The 27,475-nt window shown below is 43.8% G+C and overlaps 2 protein-coding genes across 3 annotated transcripts in view; both read left to right on the forward strand.

Moving 5' to 3' along the window:
* The first annotated feature begins 3,961 nt into the window (after positions 1–3,961).
* STX19 (syntaxin 19) lies at positions 3,962–4,924 on the forward strand. The gene has a single exon (XM_018568882.1). It carries the CDS (start codon positions 4,006–4,008, stop codon positions 4,870–4,872), a length of 867 nt encoding a protein of 288 aa, XP_018424384.1. The 5' UTR covers positions 3,962–4,005; the 3' UTR covers positions 4,873–4,924.
* Positions 4,925–15,234: 10,310 nt separating this feature from the next.
* PROS1 (protein S (alpha)) overlaps positions 15,235–27,475 on the forward strand; it is a 43,641-nt gene continuing 31,400 nt past the window's right edge. For both annotated transcript variants that reach the window (XM_018568885.1, XM_018568886.1), the window contains exons 1-3: positions 15,235–15,589; positions 24,686–24,843; positions 25,709–25,733. In XM_018568885.1, coding sequence (XP_018424387.1) covers positions 15,514–15,589; positions 24,686–24,843; positions 25,709–25,733 — 259 coding nt within the window. In that variant the 5' untranslated portion in view covers positions 15,235–15,513. The remainder of the gene's footprint in view (positions 15,590–24,685; positions 24,844–25,708; positions 25,734–27,475) is intronic.

Here is a 27,475-nt window from a genome sequence, read left to right on the forward strand (position 1 = left end):
ATTGTGGGGATGGTGGTAAAGGGGATTGCTGGCAGTGCACGTTACTCGGGGGTGGGAGCAGCTGATGCACGGTACCTCTGCCGCGGGTGATCCACTGACTCTGGCTCTGTCTGGAGTCCAATCCAGCTTACTAGAGTCACTAGTTGCCAGAAGCTGGGCAGGAATGCCAGCCAGAGTTTCTCACTCAGCTCCTGGCAATCAGTGATGTCAGTAAGCTGGGCGGGACACCAGACAGAGTGTCACAAGTTTCTAAGACAGGACCACATAACCCAATGAGATGCCACCTGAGGCAATCGCCTCAGGCTGCTTCATTATAGGGACAACCCTGCTCCTCCCCCTTATGTTAAGAAGATAAGGCAGGGCTAGACAAATCCCAGGAGCCAGGTAACCAATGCTCCTTAAAAATGATAGCTGGCATCCAACGTTTGTGGTTCTCTCTAGTTGTTATCAATGGAGCTGGCTCCTGAAATAAAACCCGGCTGACACTTGGATTGGATAGACTGGCTCCTGAACTCCATATTAATTTGTCTACCCCTGTGATAAGGATGGGTGGTAATCTGTAGTCCAAAAGGGGAGAACTCAGGCAGGGCTCACAACACAGCTTTGGATTTGAGTGTGGCAGCGGCAGCGTTAGGAGCTCACTGCATTTTTGGCAGAACCGGCAGGTATTTATCTTTAACTGCAGTGTTTTTAAACACACAGAACATAGGGAAATGTTGAAGATGTACCTAATATTATTATTTTGCTCAGACATACATTTTAAGTGAAAAAAAAATAAGAATAAAAAAGCATAGAGGGAATGAGTTTAATCTTTGCTGTCCAAATTGTGGAATGACCTTATCTTAGACATTTCATAGCATTATCTGAAGTTTACTTTCACATGACCTTCTAATGAACTTTTCAAGGAAATTACAAAGTTAGTGGCAGCATAAGTAATTGTGTTACTGCTAGGTTTGTGTTGCTGTGTTATTTTACAAACTTGAGTGGAATGGGAAGGGTTGAGCTCGCTCGTATTCACAAGCTTTTCCTGCATCTTGAATAGTTCATACACAGTCTGTTCAGTGCTGGACACAGTTTAGAATTCACTGGCTGTATGCTTGTTCCAGATTAGTGAGTCATTATGTAGTTAAGTAGATTCCTTTCGTTCCGAATTAAAAAGCGGATGAATTTCACCATATTCGGATATTTGGATGCATCCGAATTTCCAAATGAAAGAAATAACGAATCTGAACGTATCCCAATTTTTGATAATGAAAAACCCAGTGTGGACTCCCCTCTACAATTCATCCCTTTAGGTCTGATAGGAATTGTAGGGGGACCCCAACACCAAAAAAAGAAGGAAAAAACTGTGGGATCCCCCCTAAAATCCCTTACTAGGTCCTTGATCCATGCAGCAGTCTGGCAGAGCAAGAAAAGGAGGAGGAGGAGGAGGGACAAGGGTGCACCCCCCATGCACTATGCCAGGCCACATGCCCTCAAAATGGGAGGGTGCTTTGCTAGGGGGTTGTGGGGGTCTGCAGGAAAGGGGCCTTATAGGATTCTGGGTGCCCCCCTTTAATAATGGGATACCCAGACCCCCCTCGTAAATGAGTAGGGGGTAGTTGTTACGGTGTTATGTGTTTGTTTACAGGCATCTGGGTGCCCCCTTTATGAATGGAGGCACCCAGATTCATATAAGCCCCCTTTCCCACAGACTCCTACAACCACCGGGCCAGATTTGTGGAAAATAGGTTCTTGTCCTCATCGAAATGGGGAGAAGGTGCTTTGCCAGGGGGTCCCATGTTAAGGGCATGTGGCGTGGTATGGTGCGGGGCGCACCACACTCGAGGGGGGGGGTGGCATCTGGGTGCCTCCTTTGTGAATGGAGGCACCCAGATTCATATAAGCCCCCTTTCCCACAGACTCCTACAACCACCGGGCCAGATTTGTGGAAAATAGGTTCTTGTCCTCATCGAAATGGGGAGAAGGTGCTTTGCCAGGGGGTCCCATGTTAAGGGCATGTGGCCTGGTATGGTGCGGGGTGCACCACACTCGTTTCCCCCTCCCCCCCTCCTGATCTGCCAGGCTGCTGCTCGAATCAAGGGTCTGGTAAGGGAGTTTAGGGTGCTGGGGTCCCCCTTAAAATTCCTACCAGACCGTTTAGGGGGGAGGAGGGGGAAACTGAATTGGGGGGAGGAGGGGGAAACCTATGCTTACATGTCTGTAGTTTAGCCAGGATCAGGATGACAGCCCTTAAAGTGTATGTTAAGTGAAAATGTTTTTTTTTTGGTTTTGCATAGCACAGGGAAGACTTAGAACCCCTGTCAGGTTCTTACTCCAATCCGGGGCTCAGTTGGAGGGATTCACCCTCACATCCTAGACTTCTGACATTCTACTTGACGGAAAGTGAGGAGAACGGTCCAACAGCAACCCCGGCAACATTAAAAATGTTTTTAATTAGTAGAGAAGGTAAAGACTACAACTCCAATCAGATTTGTATCTCTGCTTGTGTCATATTTTCTTTCACTCCCTGGCTGTTGAGACCATGGTCAGCAGGACAGGAAGTGAGGGTAAATCCCTCTAACAAAGCAGTAAGAACCCAACATACGTTCTAATTCTTCCCCACTCTATCCAAAATTAGAAAAAAAAATGTGTTTGGCTTCACATACACTTTAAGTCGCCATGTTTAATAACAAGTCAACAGTAGCAGCTTGTAAATGTCGATCCGTATGGGATCACATTAAAGTTTGAGTAGAGAAAGTCTTGTACATTTGTGTAAGTAAACATTTGCAAGTCACAAAGATAAATAGGAATATTAGAGTAACATTTTTTTTGCTCAATCACACCATATTCACATATGTACACCACATTAATAGATGTAATGATGTACTTTGGAAAAAGTAATGATACCCTTGACCTTAGAATCTGGCTTTGCCCCCTTTAGCAGAAATTACTTCTTGAAGTCACTTTGTATAACTCCCCTCTAGTCCCTGACATCAGCTCGGTGAAATTTTGACCACTCCCAGTCAGGGCAAAGTGACAGTGTCTGTGCAAAGCCATCACCTGGCCCAGTGATACTCACCACTCTAGGAATTTGTTTGGGCACACATTTGCAGGTGCTTCCAGGTATGGGGGATAGGGGGCATGTGCCCGTGTTCCATGATGCAGTGCTAATGTCCAGCAGCCTATCTCTTGGCCTGAGCACTGGTTTCTCCAGGCTCAAACATCAACCAGTATTATTATACAGGATACTTTTAGATTGTAAGCCCTCAGGGGCAGGGCCCTCCTTACCATCTTGACTTGATTTGTATTGTGACTGTAATGTCTTCCTTATATTGTAAAGCGCTGTGCAAACTATTGGCGCTATATAAATCCTGTATAATAATAATAATTGTGACTGTAATGTCTTCCCTATATTGTAAAGTGCTGCGCAAACTGTTGGCGCTATATAAATCCTGTATAATAATAGTAATAATAACACCATGTATTTTGATAGCAGCTGCAACTTGAGGTAGAAGCGGCAAGGGAAGAGTTGGAGAGGTAAATATCGATGTTGGAAGGGAAGGGGGGTGTTTTTTTAGACAGACACTGTCAGGGTTATTCACAAAAGGGTGAAGAGTTTGGAGAAGGCAGTAGAAGTGAACAATCTAGGCCAACATAGCTGAATTGGAAAGTGACCTGAATTTGAGAATTTTTCAGAATCATCTATTTCGGCCTAGATTGTTCACTTCTCCTGCCTTCTTCAAATTCTTCACCCTCTAGTGAATAACACTGTGTGACTTTGCCTTAGATTGGCAAAGTGTAAGCATCCCTTTAAGTTAACAGCACAGAATACATACTTAGCATTAACTTTCCTTTTAAGAAAGCTGCTGTGCCTAATATTGTGTAACAAGCAGGGATGCAAGATACACATGAACATACTCTCCTACAAGCAAATTCGTAATACTTTTCTTTTATCTTGAATTTCTAGGCCTCAGAGGTTATCTATGTTGAGAGTGACGATTGCTTCAAGAAATCAGAGTCAAAATGAAGGACCGCCTTCAAGAGCTGATGCAAAGGGCAAAAGACCTTGAGTCATCCCAGAATACTGAGAATTCCAGAGAAGAACCCACAGACCTACCGCAGCAAGCTGTCATCTTTGAACGGGAGCCTGTCATCGATTCCTACCTACATGACATTAAAAAACTTCAGAATGAAATTAATGAGCTTTCACAGAATGTGGTAAAATTTGGACAACAGCAGCGGGTCCTGGTCTCATCCATGAGACGATTCAGTGTTCTGAAGAAGGAAAGCAATATTACAAAGGACATCAAGGCCCAAGCAGAGAACATTAAGAACCGCCTGGACACTTTATCACTCCAAGTGAAAAAAGCAGAAACAGACTTTGGCCAGTCTTCTAGTCTTACCAGGATTCTGAAAACCCACCATGCTGCACTGTTCAGAAGTTTCCAGAAGGCAATGTTTCAGTACAATGACACAATTGGAATAAAGCAAGCAAAATGTAAAACATTTATCATAAGGCAACTTGAGGTAGCAGGAACGGACATAAGTGAGGATGAAGTAAACAAAATGGTGGAGCAAGGCAAATGGGATGTCTTCAATGGGAACCTGCTCACCGAAGCAAAAATCACTAAAGGACAATTAAACGAAATTGAGCAAAGACACAAAGAGCTGGTCTGCTTAGAACATCAGATAAAGGACCTAAGAGACATCTTTCTCCATATTTATGTCTTAGTGGAGGAACAAGGAGAAGCCTTAAACAATATTGAAATGGCCACAAGAAATACAGAGGACTATGTCCAAAAGACCAACGAGAAGTTTAAATTGGCTGTTAGATACAAAAAGAAAAACCCTTGCAAGATGTTATGTTGCTGCTGCTGGCCTTGTTGTTAATACCTCACCGATATTATTTTACCGTGTTTACATTATTTAATTTGATATTAAAACAAGATATGTACAATCTTAATTCAAAAATTGTGTTAAGATAAACCTGTTTTTACACAGCTTAAGAGCGTGGCCATAAAGGTAGGCAATAATGGGCTAATGCAGATAGCCTGAGCAAACAACTATTGACGATATGCAAGGTGCAGAAACTATTCAGTGAACACCTTCACTGACTGGTCTCCAGGAAAGTAAAATGTGGGTGGCTGTAAAGCACCACAACACCCTGAGGGCCCATGCACACAATCCAGTGCGTTCATGGCACAGTTCCGTGCCATGAACGCACTGGAGTGCACATTCAATGCCTCCTAGCGTTCTTGGGCGGGAGGGGTTGTGGTGGTGCCATTCATGTCAATGCCACTGCAGACACGCCTCCTGCTTGCAGTGCGATCGCCCACACCGGAACACGTGGTAGAGCAACGTCTTGCGTTCCAGTGCAGTGCAATTGCAAAAAAATCGTGCATGCACTTTGTGCATAGTATACTAAAAGTAGGTTAAACAGAAAATGCAGGGGTCCCAAGACAAATGCCAACTCACCCGCATATAGAATATAACAAATTGGTAGGTTAATCGGCCATTCAAAGATGGCAAAGACCACAATCAGATCATCCACATTAATTTAAAAAATCTATTTTTCATTAAGATATCATAAAAGTTTCATAAAAACAAACAAAAAAAACAAAACAAACAAGATAAATTATTGTTTGACAACCATATCGGACCATTAATTTGCTAGACTATATTGATTATATTCCACATGAATTTGCCACCCATAGAGATACAATGAATAAGAGGTAACATGTTCTGCATTGCGTTGTGTGATGTACTAAAATGCACAAACACCATGCCTGTAGCACAGCACTGTGGTGTGAATGGGCCCTAAATGTTTATATTTTACAATTTTGTTTTACTTTTTGGCTTAGCAGTCAGTCAGCAAAAAGAAAAGCTCCAGCTACTTTATTTGATTATACTGTACATTACAATGCAGAACACAATGAGAGGCGTGCTCACCGAAGAAACAAAAAACAGCACACACCCTACTAATCAGCAGACTGTCTCATCTGTTTCTGGGTGACACCAATATCACTGACAATCATGGACCGAGAGCACGACAGTTGCACAAGAGAGGAGGGGACCTGATGGCATACCTTATCCTGCCAGGTGAATGTCCCCTCCTCCCTTTGCTGGCGTCCAACATGATGATGGCAGCCAGCGGGTAAGCATGCGTAACGTCATTATGTGTGTGTGTGATGATGTCGCATGTCTCAGGGGGACAGCATGCCTGGGGATGCCCCTGGCAAGGGTGAATATTCCCCCCTCCCCCCGGAGTTCTGCTTTAAAGTCTAGGGGTAGGTAAACTTGGCACTCCAGCTGTTGTGGAACTACAAGTCCCATGAGGGATTGCAAAACCCTGAAAGCCACAGGCACATGACTCCCAGAGGCATGGTAGGATTTGTAGTTTTAGCACAGATGGAGTGCTTAGGTTGCCTACCCCTAATTTAGTCTATTTGCCATCAGGAAAGACGATGAGACATGTCAAGTTACCTACTACTTGATATCACTCAGCTGTAGATCCTCAAATCATCTCTGAATTGGTGCTGACACTGTCCTTCCTTCTGGAGGGTGGCTACTTTTGTTCCCCATGGTCTGTGTGTGTGTTATATAGTAGTCACCGCTCCAAGCTCACTCCTGTGATGGACTACAATCTCATTAGTTTATTAACCTCCCGGACGGTCTGATTATTTCATTTTTTTCCCCCTTTTTTTGTTCTTTTTTTTTCTCTCGTTATCTTTATTTTTAAAATTCCCGCCGGTTCCACCCCCTTGTGACACGGACACTCGCAAGGGATAGAACCCCCGGGCGACGGATGCTGGCATCGGCCGGAGGACACGGCGCGGCTCAAGAGACAAGGTAAGTAACGCTACGCTGTAATCCTGAGTGTGGCTCAGGGTTACCGCTTATGGTACTAAAAATTAACCCCGAGCCACACTCGGGATTACCACCAAGGAAGTTCATTTGTATTGAGATTGTAGTCCATCACGGGAGCGATGTAAATCTAAATTTGCACCAACCCTTCCTGTTTAGGACATTTTGTGTAACCTGCCAGTCACTGGTACCTGGCGCACACTGTATTCAGCTTCTGACAGGTTGTGATATGTAGTGGGGAAGGGGGGGTCTCAGGTGGGCTTTGTGGGTCTCAGGTGGGCTGTGTGGGTCTCAGGTGGTTTGTGCAGGTCTATGGTGGCTGACCCTATGGTCAGATCAGATCGCATGACCCTGATCTATGGTCAGATCAGATCGCATGCCAGCCCTGAGCAGCTCGCTGCTTCTCCTCCACCTCCTGTACAAAGCTGGCTGGACTGCATCTCACTAGGCTCCCCCTCCACCACCGTGCCGCTATTTATTTTGCCTGATAAGACAGACGTCGGGCCGGCTGGACCCACAGAAAGACAGATTCTGTGGGTCCAGCCGGCCCGACTCTCCTCACTGGTTTTGGAGCAGCATTTTTTGCTACCTCACTGGAAAGTGCCACACAAGGCAAACACCTAGTTTGCCTTACGGTGGATATACGCCTCTGGGTTTGTATGCACATTTCCATTGTCTTTCATGGTTATCACATGATCTGGAACATGGCCAGGAGCTGTGCGATGGTTTGTCACTTTTGTTGGACCATGAGGTCTGCATATAAAAATGAGAAAATATAAATAATATATAATATAAATGCATTCTGCCCAGCATATATGAAATTCCTATGCTCCTCCGTGTCATTTAGTGGAGGTAATATGTCATATGAAAGGCGTCCGCCCAGCGTATAGTAATAAATCAGCCCTTTGCGTCATGCTAACAATGTTTTACCAAACAGAAAATGAGGGTAACTTTACAAAAGCAGCGCAGACAAAAATTAAAATGCTTTTCTTTAGTAGAGTAACAAAGACTAGAATCTCTGTCAGATTTTTTATTTCTTAAACTGATATTAAAGTCAAAAGGTTTTTAAGCTATTTAAAATGCTAATGAAATCCCTTACACTGGATGCTGCTCCTTGATGTTTAAATGTTTTAGCTTCCTGCAGAATCAGCTGGCCCCCCCATGCACCAGGGACATGCGGTCAGGGGAGGCAGATGAGGCAGAGCCTCACCTAGAAATATGCAGGAAAAAGCTGTCAGCTTCAAGTCTGAAGCTGACAGCTTTTTCTCCATTCAGATCGACATCTAACAGGTTACACAGCAGGGAAATTCTCCCCGCTATGTAACCTGTCACGGACGGAGCGCTGCTGCATCCAGCTTTTGACAGGTAGTTAGTGTACACTGCAGCGGGCTTCCCCACTGCTTGTGTCATCTAACTATTGAAGCCAGAGCTGTCACAGCCTCTACTCTTTGTTGAAGCGTGAGCTCTGTGGATGGCTTGGACTAATGTCAAAGCACCATTGGTCCAAGCTGTCCAATCAAAAAAATAAAAATAAAAACCCCACTGAGGTCATCAATCTCGATGCCTCAGCAGTGACAAGCTAGTGAGGTACAGGGAGGCTCCTCCCTGTCGCCTCCCTTCCTCCTTTACACTAGCCTGGGGACGGGTTTGGGGCAGGGCTTCATCCGGCGGGGGTGGGGCTTCGTCCGACAGAGGGCCATCTTTATTCTAATTGCCAGAACAAAATCCCTTAAAGCTGAACTCCAGTTTTCCCTTCAGTCTGTACAGTTGTACAGGATCCTCTTCTGTACTGAAATCACTGACCCTGATTTCCCTGCACACTGTGAGCTTCTCATAATGTCCATTACAAGCTGCTGCAAGTCAGATAGAGCCCGTCTCATTTCCACACTGGAGGACATCCAGCATCATATAGCACTTTACTCTCCAGCGTTTCTGTCTATCAGGGTTTCTTACCTTTTCTCCCCCAGTCGGCTGCAGCATGTCTTGTTTGTAGTATGTTTAACACTGTTGTTTCACTTTGGTGCCCTCTTATGACCAAACCTGCAAACATCCTCATTCTGCAACTGAGAAACTCATAAAAAATTCCTGCCTCAGAGTGATGATGTAAACACCAGATCACTATTTAGTCATCAGCTTGTCTATTCAGTCTCAGCCCTTGCGTGTGCTCTGATCTACCAAGTGCTCTGCTGTTGTTCCTGGTCTCCGTGTATGACCCTGGCTCTGGCTGACTGACTTCCTGGTTCCTGACTCCGGCTATTGTTTCCATTCATTCTGCTCTCAGTTTTCCGTGACCTGGTTTGGCCAACTACCTGCTGTGTTTTTTGACATTTTTGTTAATTGTTATTCTCAAAAAACTCCTTGTATTTTTAACCTGCACTTTAGTTTCTGTCTGGTTTCTTGGTTCCCTAACACCACCTCCTTCATTCATTGGATTTTAGTTGAAACACGGAGGCTCAGCATCACACGTGGGTGTTTCCACAAGTGCTCCCAGGAGCCAGCCTACTGCTACATTCACACCACATCCAGATCATCTCCAGACCAGATCAGACCAGATTGTTTCCGGACCCAAAATGCATCCTAATGTATCCCTATGGTATGTCTGGCCTCTGTTCACACCAGCACAGTCCGCTCCAGACCAGACCAGAAAAATACTGCATGTCTTATTTTGTCTAGTCTGGAATGCACTGGAACTGCGGGCAGGTTCACACTATTTTCTGGACCACATCTGGTCCAAATCTGGTCTGGAAAACGGCATGAACCTCTGCACAGTTCCAGTGCATTCCAGACCAGACAAAATGAGACATGCAGTATTTTTCTGGTCTGATCTGTACTTGGATGGACTGCGCTGGTGTGAACAGAGGTCATAAATCGCATAGGGATACATTAGGATGCATTTTGGGTCCGGAAACAATCTGGTCCGGTCTGGAGATGATCTGGATGTGGTGTGAATGGGCCCTTAAGGTTCTTGAGAGATGTACTGAGGCAGGGTGCTGTGATTTTTTTCATAACATTATGTACTGATGTACCCTGCCAGCCCCTTCTTCAGCTATAATCTGCCTGTATTGCATAGAGAAGCAAAGATACCCAGTGATGTCTAAAATAAGTTATGTAATGAAAATGGAAATGTTTTATTTAAAACTTTAATTAGCATGTTGATAAGGGGGGGGGGGGGGAATTGGGAGAGAGAAAAAGCAAGCTATAAGCAGATTGAACTTCAGCTTTATTAGCCAAGCTAATGACACACCTTAAACACACACACAAAAAAAATGTATTAAAAAGAAAAAAAACATATAATTAAGGCGCTAGATAAACTGAAGTTGACCAGCAACTTGCTCTGGTGCCCTATTATTTGGTCAGTCAATCCCTCATCAAATAATAATTAGTGCAAAATTGCCTTTGAGGAATTTGCACTGTTCAGAAGTAAGATGGAGTCAGCCTTGTCAGAGGTCACAGGTGGCAAGTCAGGTCTTATCCCATATTTATCAAAAGACCTCAGAGACAGTATCAGTCCTGGGAAATGAGACAAGCTTATTACAGATTCAGGGAGGCCAGGTCATATAGGTCAGGAAAAGAGCCCAGAAAAACACTGGAGGGGCATGCAATAATTATTCCTAAAATGTTGAAGACCAAATAGGTCTTCACATCTGAGATTTAGAAGCCACTTTGATCCAGGATGTCATCAGACACTCCAAACAATGATAGAGTAGGTAAAAAATATTTTGTGTCAATACACTATTTGATTGGTTTCAAACGGAGAAGGTTTGTATTCACCTCTCTTCTTCACCTCTCTTCTTGGTAGAGATAAAAAGTGAAGAGACTTCAAGCCAGTCTTGGATTTAAAGGCCCTCAACAGAAGAATTTAAAAACAATCTTTCTGAATGGAATTGCCCCAGTTGATAGTGCAGATTGTTTGCCCCCCTTATTGGCTCTTTACATTCAATCTCTCCAGTGCATATTTGTACTGCACTGACTTGCCTGGACAACATTCTATTGGTCTCTCAGTGTCACCAGGCTCTCTTGGAGACCATGGGCCCATATTGATTCAAACTTTGGAGAAGTTGGTTGAATTGTCAACTGCCTCAAATGGTAGAAGAGCCAGCTAGTCCCATTAGAGATAATGTTTTTTTGGGTGCAGTTCTAGATACAATAAGAACTGCTGAACAACAAAATGCAACAATTGAAGGCAAAGGTACAGGCAGCGATGTCCAGTTGCCATCTATCAGCAGCACGGTGTTGCAGGCTAATTGAGACGATGATGGCAGTGATGGTCAGATGGGCTCACTGGATCCTCAGGCTATTCCAGGTGGGCTGTGCACACACATGCACACCGCCTATTTCATAGGGCAGTGGGCAATCATCCTGGCATTACAAGTGACAAACATCCTAAAATTGAAGACAGCCGGTCAGGCTTATAAGGTCTTCACCCTGAACATCACAGAGAATACAATGAAGTTGCAACTAGACAACAAGACAGCTGTTTTGTATTTTCATAATGAGGGTGATGGCAACTCCTCTCTGTTGTTGAAGGTGAAACTGTTCATACTGTGCGCACGAAAGAACCTAATGGACTTGACAGCCACTTACATTTTGGACCCTCAGAATTGTTTGGTGGATTACCTGAGCCAGGAAATAATGGACACCCATTAATGGTCCCTGAGACAAGAGGATTTTCTTCAGACATGCAGCCATTGGGGGTTACCAGAACTAGATCGGATGGCTTCTCCATCCAACATGAAGTGCAATCATTTTCTGGCCAGGAGGAGATTTTTTTTCAACAAAGGGAGTAGATGCCCTCCTGTACCAGTGGGATTTCAAGTTGTGGTAGGTTTTCCTCTGAATGCTGTGATATTATTCAGGATACTGAACAGAATCCGATCCTTTCTGGCAGAAGGCCTACAGCTAAGCCTGGACATGGCGAAGAGGGTTAACACCTTCAAAGTTCTAATATATGGGTTATCAGTCTTGGTACATGCTTGGTGTCACACCACCTAATTGTCAATTTGTCAAAGCATGTATGAAGAGTTACCCTTCAAAGAGAGTTCAGTTCCTTCCGTAGGACCTCTCCTGGTTCTAGATGTATTTGCAGATTCCATTTGGCTCAGGACATGATGCTGCCATCCTTCTGAGACATGGATTCAGTGCTTCCACATGCACTAGATGTACACACGGTTGTTAGGGTGTACAACGTCAGGACTGTAACATGGAGACAAGCACCTGTTTGTGATTCCATTTGGCGCTTGAGAGGAGTGTCCGACTTCTGCAAAGCACATTGGTAACCTGGATTGTGAAGGTGATCCAAAAAGCCTATGCCACCAAAGGGCTCTATTTTCCAGCAAGTCTTAAGGCACACTCCACCACAGCATTATCACCATCATGTGCAGCCTGCAAAGGTGTTTCATTAGAGGTCAGCTGCTGGGTGGCAACTTGGGCATCATATGGCACCTTCCTGTCCAGTTATCATGTGGACCCAGCATCTCAGACAATGGTCCATTTCGGGAGAGAGCTTCTCCATTCTACTTTGTGAATGTTTAACAAATATTTTGCTACATCATCCTCTATTGTTTTGTCTCATGTGTAGTGATGGGCCAAACACACCCGAGTTCGGTTCCAGTTCGAACTTTAGAACATGGAAAAAGTTCAAACTCGAACTTCAAACTCAATGAAAGTCTATTGGACCAGAACTCAGAAAATCAAATGTCCCCATTTTTAAGGCTTATATGCAGGTTATTGGCCATAAGAAGTGTATGGGGATTCGGTTACTGCCCTGGGGGACATGTATCAATGAAAGAAACACTTTAAAAAAATACAGTTTTTAAAGGAGTAGTGATTTTAAAATTGCTTAAAGTGTAACAATAAAAATGAAAAATGTCTTCAAATATAGTGCCTGGGGGGTCCCCTTAAACTGCCTGTAAAGTGGCGCATCTGTACAATGTATAGAACCTGTTGCAGCAAAAATGACATTGAAAAAATTACATTTATAACAAACAAAAAAACATAAAAACGTGCGGTTCCCCCTCCCAAACAATACCAGACCCTTTAGATCTGGTAGAATGGTTAGGATGACCCCATTAAAAAAAAAGGGCCATACCAGGCCACATGCCCTCGGCACTGGGAGGGGGCTTTTCCAGGGTCGCCCCTGGAAAATCACCTTGTCTCCGTGCGTGCCAGTGGGGACAAGAACTTCTTCACAACAAGCCCTGGGGCGTTGGTTGTGGGGATGCGGGCAGGGGGCTTATTCACAGCAGGGTACCTATAAATAATTTTTTTTTTAAAACCCGACGCCCGCCGACCCGACCGCTCGCGACGAACTCCCACCGCAGAATGGCATTCTGATAGATGACGGCAAAATATAAATAAATGGGTGGAGCTAGCGGTGACAACCAGCTAGCTCCGCCCAACTGTTTAGATTTGTCCGGCACCTGACAGGACTTAGCTGTGTGAGCCATGATTGGGCAAAGTCATCATTACTTTGCCCAATCATGGCTCTCACAGTGCACTGTGCTGTGAATGGGTAAAGTCTTGCACCTGACCTCTGGTCAGGTACATTGCTTTACCCAATCAGGGCTTCACAAGGCACTGTCCGGTGCGCAGTGCCTTGTGGGGAGCCCTGACAGTTTGTGTGTTCAACGAACATCGAGACCATCCCTACTCATGTGCATGCTGCCATGTTTGTGCCAGAAGAGCTGGAAAATTGTACATAGTGTAGTCAGTCCTAAGGGCCATAAAATATAGAACCATAGAAGTCCCACCCTTGTTTGCAGCTTGCAGTATTGTGACTATAATGGTGCTTAAAAGAAAAATATGGGGTAACTTTTTTTTCCCATAGTTCTATGTTGGGCCATGGAAGGACTCAGTATATAGCTGGCTAATGCCGGCTATACGCTGAGAGCACCGCAGCTGGGGCGGATCCCAACAATACTGTTGAGATCCACTCAGCCACCTGATTGACAGCGAGATCTACCTATCTAGGGGCAGGGTCAGCTATGCCCGCCCCCTCCTACATCCGTCCCTGCAGTCAGTGCTGGAGGATCGGAGAGGGGAGGGGGTCAATCCCTGTGGGGAGTCATCGCTCTCTACAGGGAGATGATCAGGAAGTGAGCGAGCAGCGTTATATTTTCGCTCACTTCCCGATCAATAGAGCCGACGTGCGACAGTTTCAATGTCACACGCCGGCTCTAAGTATGGGAATGAGTGTAATTCACTCACCCCATAGTTCTCCTTTAAACTTATAGTGTAGTCAGTCCTAAGGGCTGAGAAGAGGTGGAGCTTACCCACGTGTATGCTGCCATATTTATGTGCCAGGAAAGGAAAATTACAGATTGGTAAGCATAAACTGTTGTCAACAAGGCAGGAAGTGAAGATACATCTCTTGGATAGAAACAACAAACAGACAGGAGTTCTAATCTTTTCTAAAGCTGGGTATAAACGGTTACAACTTTGTTTTTGGAACTCTCTTTCAATTTTCAAATATTTAAGGTGTCAAATCGATGCTCAAGTTTAAACGAGTTGAGGAAAAAATGAATCGAAGGATCAGGATGGAGACTTTTTCTTGAATGAGCCAAATTCTGATAGTAAATGTGGCTCTTGTTCTGGGAACCTCATTTATTACAAAACCGAATGTAAAAACCAACAAAATTTCAAACGACATTCTTCAAGTCACTGATGGCATTACCAGATGTTCTGACAAGATTTTTCCTATGAACGTTTGTATAAAAATCTACCAGTGTATGGCCAGCTTTCCCTCTTTAAAAAATTAGAAAAACCTTTTCTTTCTCCAATGCCTCTTGTCTATATTCTGCTTCCCTCTTGCTACACCTCCTTTGTTCCCCCCTTTTTTTTGTCACTGAAATTGAGCGTGACCCTCCTAATGCCTGGGGTCTAATCTTTTGAGGCCGTTCACTTTCCCCTTTGTTCCAGACCTGGTTCAATCTCTGACCTGGTTTGCTCCTATAAAGCTTTTTAGCGCTTAGGGGCAACCTGTGATGGCTTTGGGCGGCGTACCCCTCTTTACCTCGTATGTGCTAAGATCAATAGTTACTCAAATTTCTTGTTTTCCGAATTTTACTAGTGTTCTTCTAGTTTTATTTTTTTAAAAATATTTTTATGTTAACAGCATTTTTTGTTTCTATGCCTCTATGTTACCTGCTTTTTTCCCACCTTTAAACCATTATGTTATTCTATATTTTTTATTTGTCATTTAAAATAAAAAATATAGAAAAAAAAGTTTTTGGCTTGACATATACTTTAAACCCCATGCAGTCACCCTTATTAAATATTTTTCTCTCCAGTGGTCCTTTAAATGGCCTAGCCTGATTTAGTCATTTTGTTCCAGATGAAAGTCCTTTTTTGTCACATAAGCAACTTCTACGTAAACAGAGTGGTTGTGTGTTGGCGGGCAGCTTTAATGTAAATAACCAGCTGTTTTGCAATGTCTCCAATCTGATAAAGCATAATAATCCATGTGGATACCTCATCCCAGGGTACTGTGTTTGTGTACTTGTCAGTTGACAGGGGAGGGATGTTTCCTGGAAGTGCCTCTCTCCATTCTGTGCAGCACAGCTCCCCCCAGTCCAACATACTGAACAAGAGGCTGAGCTGAGCTCACAGACTGAGCAGTGTGCAGGCCGGCCTGTACCAGCCTCTGCCTCCTCTCTATAACGGATCATAATGTTACTGAGCGCAGTCTGCCTGATCCTGCTGGCTTCCTCTCTACTGCTGACCACGCTGTCTGAAGGACGAACGTGTAAGTCTTCCTGCACATTCCCTGTATTACCCCTTTTGTCTTTCCCTTTTGTTATATCTTTGTGTTTACTACATACCATGCTGCCCGCTAGGAGCAAAGCTGACCTCACACATCATGACTTTTTTTAGCAATCTGACCGATCGAGGGATAATAAGCCATGTAAGAGGTTAACATATGAGCTGTTTAAAACTTACTTGAGCGTTGGGAGTACTGACAACTGTTCAGGGATTTTCCAACTTGATTCCTTGGAAAAGAGAATGTTCCTTTAGTCACAAATGCGCCAGGATGTGTTATCAGTGTGAATGACGTAAAAATGTCTTTGCGGGCTTGGTGGTATGGCTTTTGGGACATTGATAAGGTACTTTGTAAACACAATTGATGATACATGTGTGTGTGTCTTTGAACACTCTATCATGTGGCTCAATTTTTGCCGGTGATATGACATGACCAATTTCAACATTGGCAGCAATACTTTGGCTATGTAGGATATGTATAAACAACAACTCCAACCTCTTGACGATGATCTTTGATTTTTCAAATTTCCCTGAGAAAAGGCAATGACTGATAAGCGTGCACTCACCAACCGTGGCGTTGTGGGAAATTTGAAAATGGTGGCAGTGATATCTGCTTCACAGCAGTCAATTTGATGAGAGATCTTCCAATCGATGGCCAGCCTCAAAAACATAATTGACTCGACAAAGGGTGAATCATGGGAACGGGAAAAGTTAGAATTTACAAACGTTCAGAAAGGTCTCAGGATGTTTACAGAGTCTCAGGAGCAGTCTCCCGATGGATTAGGGCGATGGAGTGATATATATAAGAGCATTACACTCATCTTAGTGTCTAATCCATACGATTGTGTATCCAGAGATCTAAGTGGATATCCAGCGGAGAGCTTAGACTGTGGCCTGTAAACACTGATCAAGAGTTCATGCCATGAATCCAGTGTGTTCCCTTATTGTTCACCGACATCCTGTTGTTTGTCACAGATGGTTCTCAGTCCAAAACATGTGTTTTACCGGGGACTGGTTCATTTCCTTTGTATTGTCAACAGCTAGCATCATAGGAGGCTTTTGTGCTTTCGTTTGCTGTTTTACTTTTGCATGCCATTAATTATTTGACGTTTTGCAAGCTTTGCAACAGATCTGAGTGCCACTGAGCTTGGTATGGCATACAAAATTAACACGTGGCGGTAAGTACTGGGATATGGAAAAATAACAGGTACAGAAAATATGCATCCTGCTGGAAATGTTCTATTATTCTGAATAGGACCTACAGATCATTTTGTAGGCTAAGTATAACAAGTGGTTTTTTTTCACACATGTGAGTGTGTTAACACATGTATTTTTGTGCATTTAGACCCCATTCACACACGAATCGTCCGGCACGTACAGCTCCATGCTGCGTGCGGGGCCGTACCAAGCAGCTGCCGGGAAGGACGCCCCCCTACGCTCACCTCAGTACGCAGAGGTGCAGATTTTCTGGCCGGGACGCATACAGGATCCATTCCAGCGGCGTATGAATACGATCACCCACACCCCTACCGACCTGCAATTGAGGTGAGCGCACAGGGGCGTACGGCCGCGTAGCCCCATAGAGAAGGACGGGGGCTGCGTACTAATCACACGCAGCACCTGTCCTTCCCGGCAGCTGCTTGGTACGGCCCCGCACGCAGCACAGAGCTGTACGTGCCGGCCGATTCGTGTGTGAATGGGGCCTAAAAGAGAACTATGTGGTAACCTTTTTTTTTCCACAGTTCTCTTAAGGGTCACGGGAGGACATATACTAACGTCCTCCCATGACCCAACATTCAAGATATAGCGGGCTGTTGCTCCCTGTATGCTGAGAGCGCCACAGCCGGGACGGATCCCGACAATACTGTTGAGATCCACCCAGCTGGCTGATTGACAGCAGCTCTGCCTATCTAGACAGAGACCCAGCTATGCCCTTCCCCATCCGTCCATCCCTCCAGCCAGCGCTGGAGGATCGCAGAGGGGAGGGGGGAATCCCTGCGGGGGAGATGATCAGAAAGTGAGTGTGCAACGGTATGTTTTCATTCAGTTCCCGATCAATAGAGCCGACGTGCGACAGTTTCAATGTTGCACATTGACTCTAACTATGGGGATAAGTGTAATTTACTCACCCCATAGCTCTCCTTTAAGGCGTGAGTGCATGGGTTGGCATTACACTTAATCACATAAAAACCTGCATTTGTAGCAATTTGTGCAGTAGAGTATGTGCATAGTGATGTCCTGTAGCATAAGTGCATTGGCAGCTAGTGAACATTGCCCTGGGGTTCCATTCTAAATGACACTGCAATGCTCATAATAATGGTCATTACCATGCAATGTGGTAATGTGTAGTAAAAATGATGTTTTACTACTTGTTACTGCAATACAAAAAAAATAAAAATCTGAGATTGTCCTCACACCATGCTATCACAAATAAGAGCCACAGAACTGCTTATCTGCCAATAATCTTCCCATATATGTGGAACATTACTACTGTGGCTAACTGGTGTCAGATCAGGCCAGAACAATGTAATTTCTCAGTGTATATGGTGATTTTATAGCCCCTGCTTAGCACTGCCAGCAACGTTTATGTCTTCTTAAAGTTTATGCCTGCGTAAGGTTTATGTCTTCCGTTCACACCTCAGCGTTTTGTAGCACGTTTCAAAGTTTTACCAGAAGTGCTTCAAGTTTCAACGATAGAACTTCTATTATAATCAGTTATGATCATTCACACCTAAGCCTAGTGTGGCTTGAAGCTCAATGCTAAAAAAAATGTGGAACTTCTGTTGGGGTAGAGTTGTGAGGTGTAGAGGTGTTCTGTGTTGAGGCCCAAATAGACTCCAATGTAAAAATGTACAAAACACGCATGAAAGTGTAACAATCGGTTAAAAATAATAATAGAACAAATTCAAAAACCTGAAACACATGCTGAAAAAAACACAAGAAAACCATACAGATGCTCAGCTCAAGGCCCCGTTCACATTGAGCGATTTATCGCACGGTAATTCCCGCGATATCGCGGCTATTTACCGCGCGATATCGCGCTCCAATGCTTGGCAATGGGGCAAAGGGTCCTGCTGTCGCGGGTTGTGTGTCGCTACAGCAGGACCCTTTTTGGAGTGCATTTTGCTGCGATTCAAGCTTGCTCAATGCAAGCATTTGCGTGATATCGCGCGACAAATCGCGCGATATCGCGCAAAATGCAAATTGCGCGACAAACGCGCGATTTGCGAACCGCTCAATGTGAACGGGGCCTTAGTGTGAATGGGGCCTAAAAGTAGTGGTAGAAAGGTTTTTTTTTTTTTTAACAGTTAATTCTTGTTCATGGAGCTATGATGTCTTATTACTTAGTAATTAGCAGTGTGTACTTCTATGTACTTCTCATGTGCGCTCTGGACCTGGTACTTTTACAGACTTCTCATGCGCACTCTGTACCTGGTACTCTTATGTACTTCTCATGTAAAATTTGTACCTGGTTCTATTCCCCTCATGTACAGTTTACATCTGACTTAAGTGCACTTGGAAATTTGATAGTAGTGCTTGTGTCAATTCTGCACCCAGTACACTTATTTACTCTGAGACCTCATGTATACTCTGTACCTGGTACATTTGTGCACTCCTGCAGCACTTGGTACTCTTTGGGGCTGATTTACTAAAAGAGTAAATTTTTCACCTAAGTGAAGCTCCATTCACCTCAATCATCCAATCATGTGCAAAGGAAATTCCTATGTTTTTAAAATTCCTCTGCACTTGATAAAGTGTGAAACGTTTCAATTGGCTTTGTGGAAAATTCTCACCATTAGTAAGTCACCGAGGCACTTGCGCGTAATCAGCTTTATTCCAACATGACAGTGAAAATCATAGTCTACACACCCTGTCTAAAGCTGCCCATACACCTTGCGATCATCAGACAAAACTTGTCGTACGATTTTTGTATGGCGGCTCCATCCTGCCCCGATTATCGCAAAGTTGAATCAGCAGTTATTAAAAGAGAGCACCTGGACAAATTGCGGTAATCGACCGCACCTTTTTTCCGTCTGCGCATGAGCAGTGTAAATCGTACAAATTTTTACGTACGGAAACACCACCAACCTTGTGAAAATCGTACGATCGACTGAAGTTTTCTAACCTGCTGGAAAGTCAAAAGTTGTACGATTGTATAGTATTTGCGGTTGTACACTGCCCATTAACCTTACGAATATTGGACGAAAATGCGATCGCATACAAAAATCGGCCGATAATCGTAAGGTGTATGGGAAGCTTAAGTCAGAGCTCACCATATCAGCTTAGGGTGGCTCTCTGAGTATGGCCACCTATATAATAAGAACCTATGAAATACATTCAGTCATCTTTGGCAGCGGCAGCATGGTAACTAACTATAGCGTCATAATTAATATTTTTGGAATCGTTTATTTTATGCAGATTTTTTAGAAGCTCTGCACAATTGCTTGCTAATTGTTACCAATTCTCTACATAATCTTTTACTACCTGCACACTACATAGGAACAGCAGCCAAGTTGGGAAGAAAGTTATGGCGAGTCCCAGAGATGGGACTGGCCATATGGGATGGGGAAGGAAGGGTGTTAGATGTCTTCTGGTCTAATCATTATTATTTTTGTTAACTAAAGAAAACCAGTATTTTTTCATAATGGTTCAAAGTTCATTGTCTCCATGGACAGTGTTATTAATTTGTGGGGGCGGAAAGGGATGTAAGTAGAAGGGGACAGACATGTAGATGAATAAGGAGAAGTGTTAACATTCCTTTCTTAGCTAATAAAGCCCCAAGCTCCTGACAGCTTTCTCTCCCACAGAAGGTCCTTTAGGGTCAGTGTGATGTTAGGTTAATGGAACCGTGAAACCCTCCACTGTAAAACCCAACATGTTTTCACATGTCTTGTCCTGAGGATTACATATACTACTTTGTAAAAATATGTGAATATCTTCTGTTTTATAACGACAACTATATATATTTATTTCAATAATTATTGTAGTAGCTCAGACAAAATTCCACAGTGCTTTAAGAGGAATAATAAACAATTCTAATGCCTCTGACTCAGTTTTCAATGTCAATGAGCACAAGTCCAAAGGTTTGATATCACAAAGCCAGTCATGGATCTATGGATATTTGTTTCATGAAAGGCAGCCCTCTATGTTGGCCATACAGGGTGCATTCTGGTGTGCCAGACAAAGCCATATTTGTTATACAATCACATGACAATCACAAGTATGGGATAACAACATTAAGGGGAGCAGAAAACGTTCTTCCTATTAAAGATGGTAATGAGGGAAATAAAAGACCCAAGTGCCATGATGTATGGTTATATCTATTTAACCTCCTCCACTCCAAATTTTGACAACAGTACAGAAGGCCTGAATGCTAAACACTGTGCTCCATAGAAGTTTTTTTGGCATCACAAAATACAGAGCTTGTCAGGAGACAACCCCCCTCCAGATTATTATCAATCCCCCATAGTAAAAACTCAACATCAACCTTCATAGCAACGTACTTTCCAATCCCTCCATTTTAGTTTGTAAGCTCTCACGGGCAGGGCCCTCCTTAGCATCTTGTCTTGATTTCTATTATAACAGTAATGTCTTCTTTATAATGTAAAGCGCTGTGCAAACTGTTGGCGCTATATAAATCCTGTATAATAATAATAGTAATTATGATAATAAATCAATGTTCCCTTTCTGCTTTTCCTATGGTGCCGTGAACTGAACGAAAAAAATAGAACAGATTCCAGCATCAACATTTCCAGGCGTTAATTGAGGAATCTCCCACTGTCTTGACTGTGGTGACAGCGGCCGCCGGCTCATTGGCTGCCAGCTCTGTTCATTCAGCCAACCAACCAGCCAACCGGCTTCTTCGATTGGTTGATTGATGAATACAATGAAGACAGAGACTGGTTCATGATGAATCGAGGGATGAATGGCTCGTAAGTGCTGACGGAGGAATCTGCTCTATTTTTTTTGTTCATCCCTTAATCCATCAAGAACCGGCTAAAATTCACACAGTGTATGGCCACCTTAAGGCATACACATTCTGTTGCTTGGCAGATCCCCTATATGCTCAGAAGGTGGACCATTGGGACTCTGGTTCTGCACCACTGGGTCAAGGGTAGAAATCTTTGAGGTATCTGTTTATTATTTATAGATAATTTGCTCATGATGAGTAGGCCAGTATATAGTACATGTAAAATTTTACTTTCTCATGCCCTAGTTGAACTAATAGGCCTGCTTGTGTGCCAGTACTATGCCGAATGCCCATCTTACAGTGGGTATGAATGATACGCGCTTGTATAAAGCTGGGTATAGAAGATTTGTATGAATATAACTGCACTCTTCATGAATCTCAATTTACTACTATACTCACCTAAAACAGGGGAATATTATATACAAACTAGAGGAAAGAAAGTTCATAGTGGAGGGCTTTCTATAGTGAATAATCAAGTTTCACATTTTATTTTCTGGGAAAACAAAACAAGAAATTGGATTGGCATGTGTGGGCAAGTTCTCTAGTTTTGAGTAGAGCATTTTTTTCTTTGTTAATGTACGTATGACCAATAGTGTTGGAGGCATTGCCAATACCATGAGGTAGATCAAAAGTGTTTCCTCACCTGCAAAATACTGTCATTAGAGCCAACATCTGATATGTACACAACACCACATGACAATAACCCCATGAGAGAAATATGAGCTGCTACATCTTGCCTGGCTGTTATGCTGATGCTGTTACATTAGTACTTTCTATGCCCCTGACCTGAAACAATTTGGTAGATTTTGACTTTGGCTTTATTTGTTGAATGCTTGTTTCGGGTCAGAGGCTCAGAAAACATAAAATCCATATGATTGGCATCAAAGCCAATCACTTAGGAAATCAGTAATGGCAACTAATATAAATTGATTGATGGTTTGCTCTGCTTTCCACCATCAGCCATTGGGTTTCATCGGGTGCCTTAGACCTGGATTTGTGTACACAGGATGTAGTAAAGATTCTAGACTGTAAGCTCCTCTGGGGCAAGAAATGGCGGGACAGGTTTAATTCTCCCTATAAAAATGCTGCAGAATATGATGGTGCTATATTAAATGAGAACTATGGGGTTAGGGCTTTCCCCCATAGTTCTCCGAAGGGTAACGGGAGGACACAAACTAGCGTCCTCCCGTTACCCAAAGCTCAGTATACCGCGAGCTGCAGCTCGCGGTATACTGAGACGCCGCAGCTGAAACGGATCCTGACAATTATGTCTGGATCCGCCCAGCTGCGTGAGTGACAGCTGGCTCTGCCTATCTAGAGGCAGAGCCAGCTGTACCCGCCCCCTCCCCCATCCGTTCCGCCAGTCAGCGCTGGAGGATCGGACAGGGGAGGGGAGAATCCAGTCACTCCCCTGTCACGGCTCTCTGCAGTGACAGGATCGAGAAGTGAGAGAGCGCCGGTATGTGTTCGCCCACTTCCCGATCTACTGAGCCGACCTGTGACAGTCTCATTGTCACAGGTCGGCTCAGATTATGAGGCTGAGTGAAAAGCACTCACCTCATAATTCTCCTTTTAATAATTAAAGTAAGTATCCAGTCATTTTACCCTCCGGTCACTTGAAGAAATGCAGAAGTACATCCAGCTGGCAGATGACTTGATGATGGAGACTACAACTGCTCAGTGCCCCAAGAAGCACCTGTGTGGTCTGGCCTATTATTATGAAATGCCTGCGGTTTAGGAGAGCCAGCATATTCCCTCTGCAGGCTCCTTTCCCTTCCGGCAATGGCAGCTGCTTCCATAAAGCTCATGTTGTTATTTATCTATTTCCTCTGTATTTTGTTTGGCCGTTAAACCAATTATGTTACAGAGGTATCAAATGATTCCACTTCTGGATAAACAAGAAGAAAAGAGGCAACTGCAGAGGGCAGAATGTTGAGTCAGCACCAGATCATTTGACAGGTTACTCATATAAACAGACACCAAAATAGTTCATGCAGTAGGACAGTGATGTCTAAGACTTCCATTGTTTTGGGCTGCAATTGGTTTTGGTAGATTCATGTCTGCATTCTAAAATATGCTGATGTCTGAAGCATCAGGACTGCCTTAAAGATATGCTATGGGGTAGTACGGATTAGATGCTGGACCCTGCCTTGTCTAGTCAAAGAAGACAGAGAGGACACCCAGAATCAGAAACCCACCTGAATGAAGACTAAGGGGCTAGGCAATCGTCTCAAGAGTCCAAAAACCTTTATTGGCTTCCCAAATGATGACAAGAAGATATAAAGATATGCACAGCCAAAGCGTTTTGGGAGTCAGAAATGGTCTAAAGCAAAGCCCCCAACCCCCCACCCCCTCCCAAACACATTGGCTTTGCATATGTTCTTGTCATCATTTATGAAGCCAGAAAAGTTTTCTTGGACTCTTGCCTGTTGTTCTTTTTAGTCTTTATTCATGTTAAAGAAAATCAGTCATTTTGCCCATTCAAGGTTTTATTGACAGGGCATTCCTCACTCACAATATATTCCCTCCCCGTGCTCCCCTGCCACTCTGTTCACCTCATATATACTTGGGACTTTTGGGTATGACGGAGCATGTGGCTTTTTTCACTTCCTGACAAGATGCAGTGCTCGAACCTGAGTGGCCAATCGCCATGCACCATGCCATAGCCCATATGCTCCCACAGGTTAGAAGAGCACCTGAAGACACAGTGAAGGTATCAGTGGTGGTGGGGGGTGCCCAACCAGGAGAACCTGCCACTTTGTAATAAATGGGCAAAGTATCAGGTTTCCATAAAAGTAAAGCATATTCTGTGACCCACAGACGTCCCTCAAATATTTGCTGGGAGCCGCCAGACCCTGTAAACATCTCTGCTCATAGGCAGAACATGCAGTTTGCAACTCAGTCTGGTTTTTATGATTTGCTGGGAGGATGTGTAGGTAATGAAAGATGCTGGGTAGTACAAAAGTGCACTTACACTTCCTCCTCCATACAAAACTAATTCAGAGATAAATATTTGTTGTCATGCATATCTGATCCATCTCTTTCATCAGCCCATATGGGGCTGAAAACTACACACATACAATAGAAAATGTCTGTTTCTTTTCTGTACAGTTTTATCTCCTCAGTCTGCATCTCAATTTCTCACAAGAAAACGGAGAGCAAATTCATTTTTTGAGGAAAGTAAAGGTGGCGACCTGGAAAGGGAATGTATCGAGGAGCTTTGCAATAAGGAAGAAGCTCGGGAAATATTTGAGAACATCCCTGAAACGGTAAGCAGAGACAATATAATTTGTTTTAAATGTGTGTCCTTTGCTTGCATCTTGCTAACTTTAGTTATTCAGAATTTGCAGCCTGTAAGTCTTACCAAAAAAGGTAAAGTGAGTTTCCTTAAAGCCCCGCCCCCATCCCTGACCCACTTATACTCACCACTTACACTTACAGCACTATGAAGGTGAGTATGGGTAGGTTAGGGGGCCAGTTGTAAAGAACTCCAGGAAAAAAAATTATAATTTACATCATGCACCGGGTGTGTAAATTACCATTAAGAATATGTGTTATGCGTGGAGGGGGGCCTTGCAGCATGCTGTTTCTGGCACATAACGCCCAGCTTCTGGGCACTGAGGGGAGTGAGAGATGCGACTCCGGCAGTGAAGGACTCACATCACCCTTCCCTCTTCACTACTTGCCCATTCACAAAATGTATTTATTTTTATCTTAAACATAGTTACAAGGTGTTTTGTGAATGGAGGAGAGATGATGTCACATCCCTGCACCCTCCAATCACAGAATGCTGTGATTCTTTTCTCTGGCCCCTGTGTCACGATTGCCGGTGCTGGTGGATGGAACCACAGTGCGTAGAGGGGAACCAGACATTGGGGGGTAGGGCTGTTCTTTATAATTGTGACAGTGTCAATTTAATACACATGCCCCCCCCAACCCCTCTCGGGCTGCATCAGTCCAGTATAAAAAAAAATGGTGCTAACTTTCCACCCATCACACTATATTTGAGGTGTACAGATGCAATCTGAAAAAAGCTATATGCAGCCCTTCTGATATCTTACCAAGAAGGACCATAATTACTATCTTGATAAACCTTGTTAGATTTAACCCTTATGAATCTTTCTATTTTTCTAGGAATACTTTTACCCAAGATACTTAGGTAAGTCAATATAAATGTTTCCATATTTGTAGTCAGTTTAGAAATTATGATTGTGTCAAAAGAGTAATCCTGCTGTTGGCTGCCGGCTCTGATTTCTCAAAAATGCTTACATGGGGCACAATGCTCATACGTGTGCGTGTGCGTGTGATATGTGCACTTTATTGCACTCATGCTGTAGTGAACAGGCCCTTTTAGTGCATAAGCAAACAGTCATCAATCTGACCTCAAATGTGGCCTCACTTTCATATGCTAAATTTGGAAATGCCAAAAGTTGGACATCGCACTGTGGCTGAATGTGTGTTTGTGCCCAGCTAAGGCATCAGAAGATTTCTGCAGTTTATGGATTAACCCCTTCATGACGGAGGTTAAAACAAACCTGAACTCTTGAACTCAGTTTTTCAACTTTGACATGTGTGATTAAAACTGTACATATCTTTGCAACTGCTTAGGGCTGATCAGGGCCATCCCTATAATGAGACAGCCTGAGACTTTTGCCTCAGGTGGTATCTTGGGGGGCGGCTGGGTGGCGGGAGGGGCAGCAGGGGGGTGGCCACAGTGTCCCAGGTTGAGCTCTTAGTAGCCTGTGATGCTCTGTGTGGCTTCCCACTCAGCACTGATGTCACCAATTGCCTAGAGCTTAGAGGGACATGCTGAATTGCGTCCCACTGAGCTTCTGGCAACTGGTGATGTCAGTGAGTTAGGCAGACCAAGCTGCTGACAGCGCAGTTCAGCGTCCACCCACGCCCCCCGCATGGCAAGTGACCATTCAGCTCCCCCCAAGACGCCTAATATCTTAGGCACAGCCCTGGGGCTGATGTATAAATATTTAACCCAGCATAAAGTTAGGCAAATGGAAATCTTATGCTCCTGGGCTCCATCTAGTGGTGGTAATGCTGTGCAAATGACATTTGTTTGTTTTTTTCAGGACAAATTGGGCCTCCATTTGGTGGTAAATGTTAATGGATATGTCCATGTTGATTAACATTTTTTTTTTTTAATCAAAGGAAAACCCAAAATAGTATTTTTTTAAAGTGGACCTTTACCCCCTTTCACTAAAAATCCCATCAGCATGCAGCTCTGCATGCTGATATAAAATCATCTTACGTTTATTAGCTAAACAAACATGTTTTTTTACTTACAAATAGAGTTCATCTATTTCCTGGTCCACTTTGGCACAAATGATGTAATATGCCCAAGATTGCATCCTGGGAAGATTACAACATCAGGGCATTGCCGGGAAATCTCATCTGTAACCTCTTGAGATCTCAGGGAAAGGCATTTTCCTTCCCAGAGATGATTTGCATGGTCACATGTCCTAGTCACATGTGCCAGAGTCCTAGGAAGTAAAGGGAGATCTAGTAACCTGCCCTTTGTTAAAATGGCCAATGTGAGAAGACTGGGGAAGAAAAGTGAAATAAGGTAAACAAAGAATAACAAGCCGGCAATTACATTTTGCTTTGAAAATAAAAGAGAGAAGCTCCAGATTCTGTCTGCTCCAGTGTTAATAAATTCCCCTCAATTTACCTCTTTCTTCTCACACAGGAAAAGAGATTAGCTCTTATCATTGTTATAGCCAATAGCTACTGTATCTCAGTGACTATGGGGTCTATTCACGAAGCAGCCACGATTAGCCTCGGCCCCAGGACCCCTTCGGTTCAGTATTCCCTATAGCCCATACAGCTCCCGAAGTGGACCGAGCGGCTCAGACGAGCCGAAGGCATATGCCTCGGCTCGACTGAGCC

Source organism: Nanorana parkeri, unplaced genomic scaffold (genome assembly GCF_000935625.1).
Source record: "Nanorana parkeri isolate BGI_ZX_2015 unplaced genomic scaffold, ASM93562v1 scaffold1258, whole genome shotgun sequence".
NCBI lineage: Eukaryota > Metazoa > Chordata > Amphibia > Anura > Dicroglossidae > Nanorana > Nanorana parkeri.